We start from the raw sequence: 12,255 nt of genomic DNA, 5'->3' as shown, positions 1-12,255 counted from the left end.
AGGAACAAAGGAACTGCCTTATTTTCTAGTGGGAGGCCAGGTTGCCTGAGTCGGATAGCCATCCCTTTAGGAAGCTAAGTTGGCCCAGGTCTCCCTTTGCCTGTGCATCAGCGCTCCCCCTCCTTCAAGTTCTGGCGGCTCCCTGATTTTGCCATTCTTCTGGCAAGTGAGCCTGAAGCTGATTCATGAATGCCACCTTTCACCTAAAGTTCACAGAGCAGCAAAATAATATGTTGGGTTAAAAAAAAAAAAAAACGCCCTGATACTAGGTTCATGAAAGTCTCCTTTCTTACAGCACACTGCAGCTGTTGTTTCAAGCGTTTGTGTTTTGGTTTGTGTGTGTGCGCTTTGTTCTTCGATTCGTTTGGCGGCAGGCAGGCAGTCTACCTTTTTCCTCCTTCCCTAGGGTGGGCACGCTTTAAAACACACCTTTAGAGACCTAAGTAGAAGCAATAATGTGGAGTAAACTTTACCTTTTGGAGACAAACACCAAACCTGTACAGCGGGTGCATTTAGAGGAAAACGAATTATACGCTGGGCTGAGAGATGCCAAGGCAAGAGGAATAATCGCGGACGTGCACTGAGGTTTTGTCTTTTCCTGTTCCACGTATTTCCAAAAGCCACTGCGTTTTGCAAAGCTCGGCATAAATTTGTGCAGGACCAGGATAACTAATGTAAGCCGGTTGGGAACGAAAAGCACCATGCATAGTACTTCACAGCCTCTATCATGTGGAGATTCGTACTAAGACTAGGACGCTTCGTCGTTCCGCCGGGTGAGCGGCGGGGGCGGGGTGGGGGGTGGACAGAGGTGGGCTCTCCTCCCGAGGGCCGCCGTGCTTCCGACACTACCCGGCCGGCCGCTCCTCCTCCGTCTCGGCCGCAAAGCCCCGCTCCCCTCCTCCGCCAGCCGCAGCCCCGTCCCGCCCCCCACCGCCCCGCCGACCCTGTCCCCGCCCCGCGCCGGCCGCGGCCAGCTCCGCTCCCTGGCTGCTCCGCAGAATGACCCTTAGTAACCCCGCCCCGCCCCGGGCCGCCTGCGCCGCGCTCCCCGGCCGGGATTCGATAGGTCCATCCCCGCACGCGCCACCGCCCGCGGGCCAATGGGCGGCGGCCTCCGTGCCTATGCAACGAGCGCCGGCCGGGGGTGCGCGTCTTGGGCGGTTCGGCTCAACAGACGCTGGTGCCGGCGCCGGAGAGCGACGCTGCGGTTGTCCCCGTGGCCGGGGTTGGGACGAGGAGGCGGCGGGCTCGACAGCGGCCGGTCGTCCCCGCGCAGTGCGGCCGCGGCGGCTGCGCCAGGGGCTCCAGGAGGCGGCGCGAGGCGTGAATGCTCTGGGGCGCAGCCGGGCCTGCGTGGGCCCGAGGCCCAGGGCACCGGGGCCCCGGCGTTGCGGTGAGTGCGGCGCCCGTTGTGGGAGCGGCGGGGGCCGTTGGGTGGTGCGGCCTCCGCGTGCGCCAGGGCTGGGCCGGAGGGGGCGTCCGGGCCTGAGGAGCCTGGGGGCCCCGCGTGCCTCAGGTCGCCGCGGAACCTGGCGCCGGGGGTGTGTGCACGCCGGCGACCCGCGGCGTTGGGGGCGGCTTCGGCGCCGGGGGCCCGGCTGACCGGAGGCTCGGGCCGGAGGGGCCCGCGTGAGCCGAGCGGCCGCAGCCTGCGGGGCGTCCCGGGGAGCGAGGATGCCGCGGCGCCCAGGGGCCGGGGGCGGCCGCTTGGTTGAGTGAGGGGCGTTCTCGCAGCGTGGGTGCGAGGCAGCGCAGCCTCGCGCCGGCACCGGCGGTGGCCGCGGAGCTGAGGAGGAATCGGCGTGGGCAGGGGCGGCCTTGGGCATCGGTTGGGGACGTTGGCGGCGGCGGGGCTGCGATGGGGACTGGTGTTTGGGGTTGGGAGTTGTAGGTTTACTTTTCCCGAGTGCGTTGTAATTACACACTAGTACGTCATGGGGCGTGTGACACTTTGAAGGGAGCGCTTGCTCGCGGCCGCCCGGTGCAGTGGACGCGCTCCGGTCCGTTTCGCAGATGAGGATCCTCGAGGCACAGATTGGACTGGTTCGCCCAGACCGTCTGGTTTTTAATAAAATGTGGTCGAAGCTATTTCATACAAGGCCCCTCGATCCATAGAAAGAACAACATCTTTAAATTTATATGGAGAAGCAGAAAGGGGAATAGGGGCTTTGTGAAAGCGGTTATTGCCGAAGCAGATGACAAATAGCTGACATTTATTGAGCCTTTATTGTATGCCACGCACTGCCCTAACAGCTTTATGCCCAGTGTCTTTTGACAGCCCTCCAGGGCGGTGTAGTTATTCCCATTTTACAGCGGGGGAAACTGAGGTTTACCCCGCGTTCACTTGCCGCAGATCCTGGCTAGAGAGGAGAGAAGCTGGCATCAGGAAGGCCTGCCTAAATCCAGAGCTCTTACCTCTGCTCGTTCGCTGACTGCATAGTTGCCACGGTGGAACGGAGTCTGGGGGCGCAGGGGCGCTTGTAGATTGGCGACGCCTTCCATCATGGTCCTCAGCCTGTTTTGTGCCTCTAGGTGAGTTGAAGGGTGCGGCTGAGTTGCTCCTGAGGGTGTCCTGGAGGAGGGTATTGTGGGAAGACTCGCTGTGACTCCTGGTCGGCTGCAGACTTTCTCTTACCATGTGCAGTTCTCACACTTAGGGATGAGTGAAGCTTCTCTGTCACTCTGGCATGTGTTTTTGTCTTTAGACTTTGGTTTCTCTCATGTATACAGAGTGCTGGTACTATAGGAGATGCATCTTGGGTGTAGGGCAGAGTGGCCCATGGCACCTGAGAGTTGAAATGCCAAGTCATCTCGTGTCTTTGGGTCTCCGTTACCGGATCTGTAAGACATCTGACTGGATGACTTAAAGCTCTCAAATACATTCTGAGTCTAAAGTGTCCTCCTTGAAGGTAGAAAGGGAGGTTGGGAGAAAATCACTCTGCTGGGTTTGGGGTGGGTATCCCATCTTAAAGCCTTAAGATCAGTATCAGTTGCTTATGTGCCTTCCTGCTTTCTGGTGACTGGTTCATCCCTCGTTCCACAGTTGCTCCGCTGGAGCCTAACGCCTCTGTAGGTCAGGCACCGTGTTACGTGCTAGGAATATGAGAGCTGCAGTGAACAGAATCGATGAGATCCCTGCCCTTAGGGAGCAAACAGGAAGCAAATGATCACACAGATAAATACATAATTACATGTTACAATAATGTGCAATGAAGGGAAAGTATTGTGTTAATGAAGATTCTAATCAGGATTATGACATAGGTGGAGATCTAGTCTAGGAAGCACCTTTGAATTGATATGGTGAAATTTGATTAGATGGCAACCTTTCACTTTTTTTTAATTTAGTTTTTTTTTTTTTTTTCATGAGAGAAAAAGAGTGAGGAAGGGAGGGAACAGGGATGCTTTCATCCATCCTGAATGCCCAGGAACTCAATCCAGGTCTCCTGTGTGGGCGATAACCCAACTACCTGAGCTGTTCCTACTGCTTCTCAGGAGGCATTAGCAGGAGGGTGGAATCAAGAGCCACAGCCAGAGCCCAGCCCAGGCATCCTGATGGACATCTCAGCTGCTAGGCCAAACACCTGCCCCCACCTTGCATCTTGAGGCTGCCGTTAAGTGTATATAATAAAATATTTGGGGAAATTTTCAGCAAGAATACTTCTTTTCATTTCTCAGTATCTGTTCCTATCCAGAGTGTCTCTCCAGCTCACATTGCAAGTTAGGTAAATGAATAGGGAACTTTTCCAGCAGTCTTTTTTTTTTTTTTTGACAGATAGACAGTGAGAGAGACAGAGAGAAAGGTCTTCTTTCCGTTGGTTCACCCCCCACATGGCCGCTACAGCCGGCGCTGCGCCGATCCAAAGCCAGGAGCCAGGTGCTTCTTCCTGGTCTCCCACGCGGGTGCAGGCGCCCAAGTGCTTGGGCCATCCTCCACTGCCTTCCCTGGCCACAGCAGATAGCTGGACTGGAAGAGGAGCAACCGGGACTAGAAGCCAGCGCCCATGTGGGTTGCCTGTGCTGCAGGTGGAGGATTAGCCAAGAGAGCCACGGTGCCGGCCTCCAGCCATCATTTTGAATGTCTTTCTTCAAGGTACTTAAAAACTTAAACATCCCCTCTAATACTTTTTCCTCCTCTGGAGATGAACAGTTAGAGAACAAGAATCTTTTATGTGAGATTTGGATTTGAAGATGAGATTTCAATTTTTTTTTTTTCAGGAAAGCTAGACTAAAAGTGACAATCTTTTCTAATTTTAGATAAACAGTGCCATAATTATCAAAAGTACCCATTGTTGTTTACACTTTACAGGATGATTTAACTTAAAATTCTCACATCTTAGGAAGCAAAAAGGTGTGGTCATTCTAAGCCACTGCTTCAGATACTTGGCATCCTTTGGTCCTGGCTATTTTGTACTTCCTATCTAGTTTCTTGCTAAGCGCCTAGGAGGCAGCAGATGATAGCTCAAATGCTTGAGCCCCTGCCACCCATGTGGGAGAACCAGATGGAGTTCCAGGCTCCTAGCTTCCACCTGGCTTAGCCTCAGCTGTTGCTGGCATTTGGAGAATGAATCAGCAGATGGACAATTGATATGTCTGTCTCTCTTCCCGTTCTCTGTCACTCTGCCTTTCAAATAAAATTGTAAATTATTAAAAAAATAAAGTTTTTGCCTCTTTGGAAGCAAAAAAAAAAAAAACAAAAAAAACCACAAAACCCTAATGGTGCAGATTGGGAAATAAAACTGTTAAATATATAAATATTTCAGTTGAACTTGTTTGAAGCCACTATGTTCATTGCAGTACATTAAATGCCATCTGCATACAAAGCATTGTCTTTAGGTGTACTGTGGAATAAATAAGATGAACTTGACAAAAGTCCTTAACTTCGAAGAGTTCAATTAGCACTAATACTCAGAGTTAAGGTTTTCTTCCTCCCTCCCTCCCTCCCTCTCTCCCTTCCTTACTTCCTATTTGAAGATTTATATATTTGAAATGAACAGTTACAGAGAGGGAGAGACAGAGAGAGGTCTTTCATTCACTGGTTCACTCCCCAAATGGCTGCAACAGCTGGGGCTGGGCTAAGCTGAAGCCAGGAACCAGGAGCTTCTTCCAGGGACTTGACCCATCTTCCTCTGCTTTCCCAGGCACCTTGGCAGGTAGCTGTATCAGAAACAGGGCAGCCAGGACTTGAACTGGGACTCAAACCAGTGCCCATATGGGATATTGGGGATGTATGCAGCATTTAACCTGCTATACCACAATAACAGCCCCTCTTTTTTTTTTTTTTTTTTTTTGAAGTACTGTTGTATGTTGGCTTTTACGAGCTTTATAGGATAAGGAGAAGTATTAAGAAAATGGAGATTTTTAACCATAAAATTGTCAGGTCATGGTGATAAATAGTATATAGGGTGGGGCTGGTGCTGTGTCCTAGCAGGTAAAGTTGCCGTTTGCAGCGCTGGCATCCCACATGGGCGCTGCTCTCACTTCCGATCCAGCTCTCTGCCATGGCCTGGGAAAGCAGTAGATGATGGCTCAAGTCCTTGGGCTCCTGCACCCACGTGGGAGACCCAGAAGAAGCTCCTGGATTTGGATCAGCACAGCTCTGGCTGTTGCAGTCAATTGGGGAGTGAACCAGCATAAGGAAGACTCACACTCACTCACTCTCTCTCTCTCTCCCCCTCCTTCCCTCCCTCTCCCCCCTCCCCCTCCCCCTTTCCCCCTCCTTTCCTCTCTGCCTCTCTGCCTCTCTCTCTGTAACTCAGACTTTCAAATAAATAAATAAATATTTTGGCCGGCGCCACGGCTCACTAGCCTAATCTTCCGCTTTGCGGCGCCGGCACACTGGGTTCTAGTCTCGGTCGGGGCGCCGGATTCTGTCCCGGTTGTCCCTCTTCCAGGCCAGCTCTCTGCTGTGGCCAGGGAGTGCAGTGGAGGATGACCCAAGTGCTTGGGCCCTGCATCCCATGGGAGACCAGGAGAAGTACCTGGCTCCTGCCTTCGGATCAGCGTGGTGCGCCGGCCGCAGCATGCCGGCCGCGGCGGCCATTGGAGGGTGAACCAATGGCAAAGGAAGACCTTTTTCTCTGTCTCTCTCTCTCACTGTCCACTCTGCCTGTCAAAAAAATTTTTTTTAAAAAATAGTATATGGGGTATGAGAAGGAGGTGTCAAGTGATTACTAGACTTCATACTAATGAAACTGAAGGCATGTGTGTGCTATTCACTGAGCTGGGACTTACTGGGATAAACCTTTGTTTTAAATCTGAGACAGTGTGACTTCAGATTTAGAAATGTTCAATTAGAGCTTCCTTGAGACCTCTTTTGACTTCCTGGGTTAATACTCAAAACTGGGGTGGATTTTTACTGTTTTGGAACCCTCAATGTAGAGATGAAAGCTGAAACAGTGGGTGCAGGTGAAGATTGTCTAGAGAAACCATAGAACAAGGCTAAAAGGAGGATGACTGGGATGACAGGGGGTAGAGGAGGCTGAGCTTGCAAAGGAGACCAGGGTGGTAGCCAGGAAAATAAGAGGACAGGTGATGTGGGCGTCCCTGCAGGGCAGGTGGTCAGTACTGTGCAAGCTCCTGTGAGAGAATTGAGAATCATTCATTGGAATCAGCAACATGGAGGTCTTTTGATGACCTTTGCAAGAAATGCTGATCTGCTGATAGGGGTGGGATGGCAGAGCAAGTGGGAGGCAAGGAAAAATGAGACATAGCAAGCTTGGGAAACTGCTTCCAAGAGTTTTGATTTCAGCATATTTACATACTGTTGGCAGGATTGATTGAGAGGGAGGGGTTGAATATAGACAAGAAAAGAATATACTCACTTGGGCAGATTTCCTGAAAGGGTGAGGGGAGATGAGATTCAAGGCAAAATGAGACGTGTGCCTCTGCTGGAAGGAGTACCACAGAGTACAGGCTTATAACCTGTATAAATCAGTAAGTACTTTGTTTACTGTGGGGCCTTAAGCAGATTCCATAAAATTGCCAAAGATTGTTAAATTCCTAAAAAAGCACCCAAGTTTAGCTAAGTTGTGACAATCTTTCAGGAAACTTCACCACAGAAACAGCTTGTGAAGTTGATTTAATGTGTGACTACCTTTGATTTCATCCACCTCAATAGAGTATATACCTTCATCTGACTTTTGATGATTTATTTCCCTTCTGAAAAAGAAGGCCTGGTAAATGTTAAATTTTGTGATTATTTTGCTACATGCTTATTTTTGGTTTCATAACAATGGTTTTCAGGTTACTTTTGTTTTCCTTGTTTTAAATAATTCTTGAAGTTTTAGTTTCTATTATTATTGGAGTATTTTACTTAGATACTACTAAGCTTCCTTCTTTGAATGCTTATTTAGTGGGTTAAATCAATGTGCTGAGTTGAAGATCCTTAAATAACCTTTTGGATAAGTTGAAATCCCCTCAGATAGTTAGATAATTGTTTGTGATGATATCTGTTATAAGGATATACTCCTACAGGGACAATGAATCATTCATGTATTTGGTATCTATTTTGCAAGGCACTGAGAATCTGGAAATGATTGAGAGATAGTTGCTGCTCCCAAAGAACTCACAGTTCAGGAAAGGAAGGAAGTATATGAATAAACATTACAGTATGGTATAACAGAAGAAGGCATATGAGCAGATACTTTACAGTTTGGTGTAATCAGTACAGCAGTGGAAGCTGCTAGGAAATACAAAGTGTGAAGCAGGCACAGGGCAGGGGAGGAAATTGGGATGGGGAGCTTTGCAGAGGAGGTGGTAGCTGAGGCAGGTTTCCCAAGAGAAATTGGTTCTTTGCCAATCTTTACCTTGATTTTTGGACCAGGTGTGTGTGTATGGAACACATACAGAGATATATACACACTGAAGAGGTTATAACAGTATTGAATAATATTTTTAGAAAAATGAAAGCAAAAAGTAACAAAACTCTTGCTATCAACACTACTGAAGAGGTGAACAGTTTCCCGTCATCCCCTGTTTAGTTGTAGTCAACTTTTTGGTTTCAGTGCTGCACTGAAGTGTATTTTTCTGAAAAAACAAACAAACAAACAAACAAACTGGTTTTTCTTTTTCTAAGGCTTTTGGGATGAGGGTAATGCCTTTATAGTATCCTGTGGTCAGGTACTGTTCTAATTTTCTTAGTCTTGTGTGATAGGTTCTTTTATCATCCTTATTCATAGATGAGGAAACTGAGGCACAGGATAGTGTAGGTGACTTGTTTGAGTTTGTGGTGGATTTTGTCCCAGGCAGTTTGGCACTGTATCTTCTCTCTTACGATGACAGTTTGGCTTGAGGTTCGTTTAAACTTCTGAAGGTATGGTTGTATCTGGAAAGGAGCTGTTTCAACATTTAGGGGCAGTGTTTAGATCTGTTTTACCACACAGGTGCTTTAACCAGCTAAGCTATGGAGCCTTGATCTATTTTAATTACACACAGTTATTACTCCAAATAAATCCCACCTCTTTGTTGTTGTTGTTTTTTTTTTAATGAGTGGGAAAAATAAAAGGTAAAACAAACTAAATTGAGGGAGTTCAAGTAGAATTTTCTTCTTGATCTTGAACATAAATATTTCAGGATACATTGTCCTTTACTATTCCTTAATATGAATTAGTGTTATTACTCCTTTAGATTTCTCCTTTGGATCAGAATTTAAAGGAATTTGAGAAGCCCTAATCTGTTAACTCCAGTTTTCATTTTCTGTATGTCTCAAAACTATTTAATAACATTTAATATAATTGAAAAAACTCACTCTTGTCCTCTAAATCTTCAGTTAATCATTGCCCAGAATTTGCTGTTTATTATTCTTACGCATTTTTCTGCAGTTTTGGTTCACATAATTGTATACCATTGTATGATACTGTTTTGTGTATTGTTAACTTTATATAGATGATACTGTGTGTATTGTTATGCAGTATCTGTGTGGCTTCATCCTTTGAGTTCTATCAATAAGCGAACCTAATTTAGTTCATTCAGTTTTACTGTGGAAAATGTATTCCTTTTTAGGCTGGGTATACCTTATTTCCTTTTTGTTGGTAGAGTTTAGGTTGTTTCCATATCTGTGGGGAGGTATGATTACAAGTACTATTACTCTATTATTGAATATGAGTCTTTTCCTAATTCCATTTTTGATACTATAGTTTCCCTATGCTTTTTTTTCTTTACATTTTTACATTGGCTTTGCTCTAGTCTTTTCATTGTTTGAGTCAAGGTACCTTATAGCACAAAACTACAATGAACATTTTTCCTTAAGGCTTTTTTTAATGACATTTATTTTAATCATATTTTACTTTTTTTTTTTTTTTTTTTTGACAGGCAGAGTGGACAGTGAGAGAGAGAGACAGAGAGAAAGGTCTTCCTTTTGCTGTTGGTTCACCCTCCAATGGCCGCTGCGGCCGGCGCACCGCGCTGATCCGAAGGCAGGAGCCAGGTGCTTCTCCTGGTCTCCCATGGGGTGCAGGGCCCAAGCACTTGGGCCATCCTCCACTGCACTCCCTGGCCACAGCAGAGAGCTGGCCTGGAAGAGGGGCAACCGGGACAGAATCCGGCGCCCCGACCGGGACTAGAACCCGGTGTGCCGGCACCGCAAGGTGGAGGATTAGCCTAGTGAGCCGCGGCGACGGCCTTTAATCATATTTTACTTTTTTTAAAGTAGGAATTTTATAAGGATCTAATATTATTTTACTTTTAGTTCCATAACTGACTAAGGGTAATTCATATGTACCCTTTCTCTCAGGCAGTTTTTCTTTGTTAATGTTTTTTTGTTTTACTCATTTCTGTATTTATGTGCTTGTTTCCTTTTAAAAATTTTCCTCTATGGTTATATCTTTCGCCATTGCTGCGTGCGTGTGTGTGTGTGTATGTAAAGGAGCCATGCTTGGAGTTAAGATGGCTTGAATTGGAATCTTGGGTCTATCTCTTATTAGCTCTGTGACCTTGGGCAGTTTATTTAACTACGGTGCTGCAGTTTCTTCATCTGAAAATAGAGATGATAATAGAATGTACGTGAAGATTGTTGTATTTATATAAGTAGTTGTATAGTCAGCACTTAAATAAATATGAACTATTTTTATTTATTTTTACAGTGTGCAATATTTTCTAAGTCTCACTCACTTTGTATTATTGCTGTCTTTTTAAAGAAGCGTTATCTTCACATAGAGAAATATACCTCAAGGACATGTTGAGTGTATCATACATAACCTCTTGTTAATGGAGGTTGGGAACAGGGAGCTTATAAACAGTAGAAAACTATAAATTGTGGGACATCATTAACTATATTTTTTATATCAACATCAGTAATTTAGGGTTTATCTTGTGCTTTTATTTCTTATAATTACATGTACAACTCATTGAAAAAGGTTGACATGGTGTACTTTCATTTATATAAATAGCAAGCGTTTACTCTTGTGATTTTTAAGTACCTTCCATCCTATGATCCTGATAATGATTCAGGTAGCATTTCTAAATAGAGGGAGCTTTAAAAAGTTCATGGAGAATATACCTTTTAATTTAAGTTTTCTATAAACTTTTTGAACCCCTTTGTATTATCGTATATTATCAAAGTTTTTTTCTTTTTCTTAAGATTTGTTTATTTATTTGAAAGACATAGTTACAGAGAGGCAAAAGCAGAGAGAAGAGTTTTCCATCCTGTGTGGTTCACTCCCCAAATGGCCGCAAAGGCTGGAGCTGGGCTCCATCCAAAGCCAGGAGCCAGGAGCTTCTTCAGGTCTCCCTTGCACTGCTTTCCCAGGCCACAGCAGAGAGCTGGATCAGAAGTGGAGCATATGGGATGCCAGCACTGCAGGCAGTGGCTTTACCTGCTGTGCTACAGCACTGACCCTATCAACCTTGTTTTGTTGAGTGGAGAAGGAACCATTGCCACACATGTGTGTAAAACTTGATATATAAATTTGAACTAGTTATTTACCCTTTCTCAGCTTTCCATTTCAATTTCTATAACGTGAAGATTTTAAAGGGCTATATTGTGAGAGGTGAGGGAGACCGTAGGTAGTTCAGGGCACATTGCTGACTCCTTATGTTAGTTACTTCCTCCATCTCTGCCTCTGATACCTCTCTCTTTCTCTCTCTCTCTCTCTCTTTTTTTTAAGATTTATTTATTTATTTTAAAGGCAAAGCTACAGGGCGGCCAAGGCGGTGGGGAGAGGGAGGGGGAGAGAGAGGAGAGAGGAGAGAGAGAATCTTCCATCAGCTGGTTTACTCCCCAAATGGCTGCAATGGCCAGGGCGGGCCATGCTGAAGCCAGGAGCCAGGGGTGTCTTCCAGTTCTCCCACATGGGTGCAGGAGCCCAAGCATCTGGGCCATCCTCTGCTGCTTTCCCAGACACATTAGCAGGGAGCTGATTGGAACTTTAGCAGCTGAGACTTGGACTGGCACTCAGTGGGATGCCAGCACTGCAGGTGATGGCTTCACTTGATCTTAGCCAAAAGACCCAGAAGCAGGTGATGGCTTTATCTGCTTCGCCACGGCGCTGGTCCCTCTGTTGTCTCTTAGTTGCCTTTTATTCTGTTTTCCCTCTTCTCCATTCTATGTTTCTTCTTCCTCCTTTGTCCTTCAGAAGTGGTTTTTTTGGTAAACAGCACAGTGCTCTGAATCCAGCATGTTCGGGAATCCATTACATGAATAAAAGTATATGTCATTTATAGAGGTCTAGGAGGTATTAATTCCTGAAGGAAAAGAGCTTCCAGACTGTATGAAGGTACAGAACAAGATGTGGTAAATCTAATATGAGCAATACCAGAGGACTGAGAGGTTGGATTTGGTCCTGCTCAAAAGGAGACCTATGTTGGATTTGAAGAAAGGGTTGAGTTTGAGGAAGGTATTCAAATTGAGTCCAAGGGCAGTGGAATTTGAAAGAGCAAATTGACATATAAAATTGAGCCATCAACTATTTAGGCGGACCAAAGAAGCTGCAGGGATAAATCACATCCCATGGGGCAGCAAGGAACAGACTTAGAGGACAAAAACAATGAAAACCTTGCATTAACTTCTTGATTGATTGATTCAGTTCAGAAAGTAATTGTTGGATGAATTAAAGCAGGGCTGAGGAACATCTGGCTGGTAGACTGTATAAGGCCCATGAAATCTTTTGGTTTGTCCCTGAAAAGGAAACTGTAGGTGGGACTTGAAATTCAATAAATCAGTAGCAGGCTAACTTTTTTTTTTTTAAGATTTATTTATTTATTTGAAAGTTGGAGTTATACAGAGAGAGAAAGAGAGGCAGAGAGAGTGCGAGCGGTTTT

At 46.1% G+C, this 12,255-nt stretch overlaps 1 protein-coding gene across 5 annotated transcripts in view; it reads left to right on the top strand.

The window, feature by feature from the left end:
* Window positions 1-1,137: 1,137 nt before the first annotated feature.
* ACSL3 (acyl-CoA synthetase long chain family member 3) overlaps window positions 1,138-12,255 on the top strand; it is an 87,960-nt gene continuing 76,842 nt past the window's right edge. For 4 of the 5 annotated variants that reach the window (XM_008259233.4, XM_008259234.4, XM_070070149.1 and 1 more), the window contains exon 1: window positions 1,138-1,393. In XM_008259233.4, the coding sequence (XP_008257455.1) occupies window positions 1,328-1,393 (66 nt within the window). In that variant the 5' untranslated portion in view covers window positions 1,138-1,327. Of the gene's footprint in view, window positions 1,394-2,353; window positions 2,533-12,255 lie in introns of all 5 variants that reach the window. The other variant, XM_017343159.3, reaches the window with a different exon arrangement.

The sequence above is a fragment of the Oryctolagus cuniculus genome, chromosome 3 (assembly GCF_964237555.1).
Source record: "Oryctolagus cuniculus chromosome 3, mOryCun1.1, whole genome shotgun sequence".
NCBI lineage: Eukaryota > Metazoa > Chordata > Mammalia > Lagomorpha > Leporidae > Oryctolagus > Oryctolagus cuniculus.
This window is presented reverse-complemented; position numbering and strand designations above follow the sequence as displayed.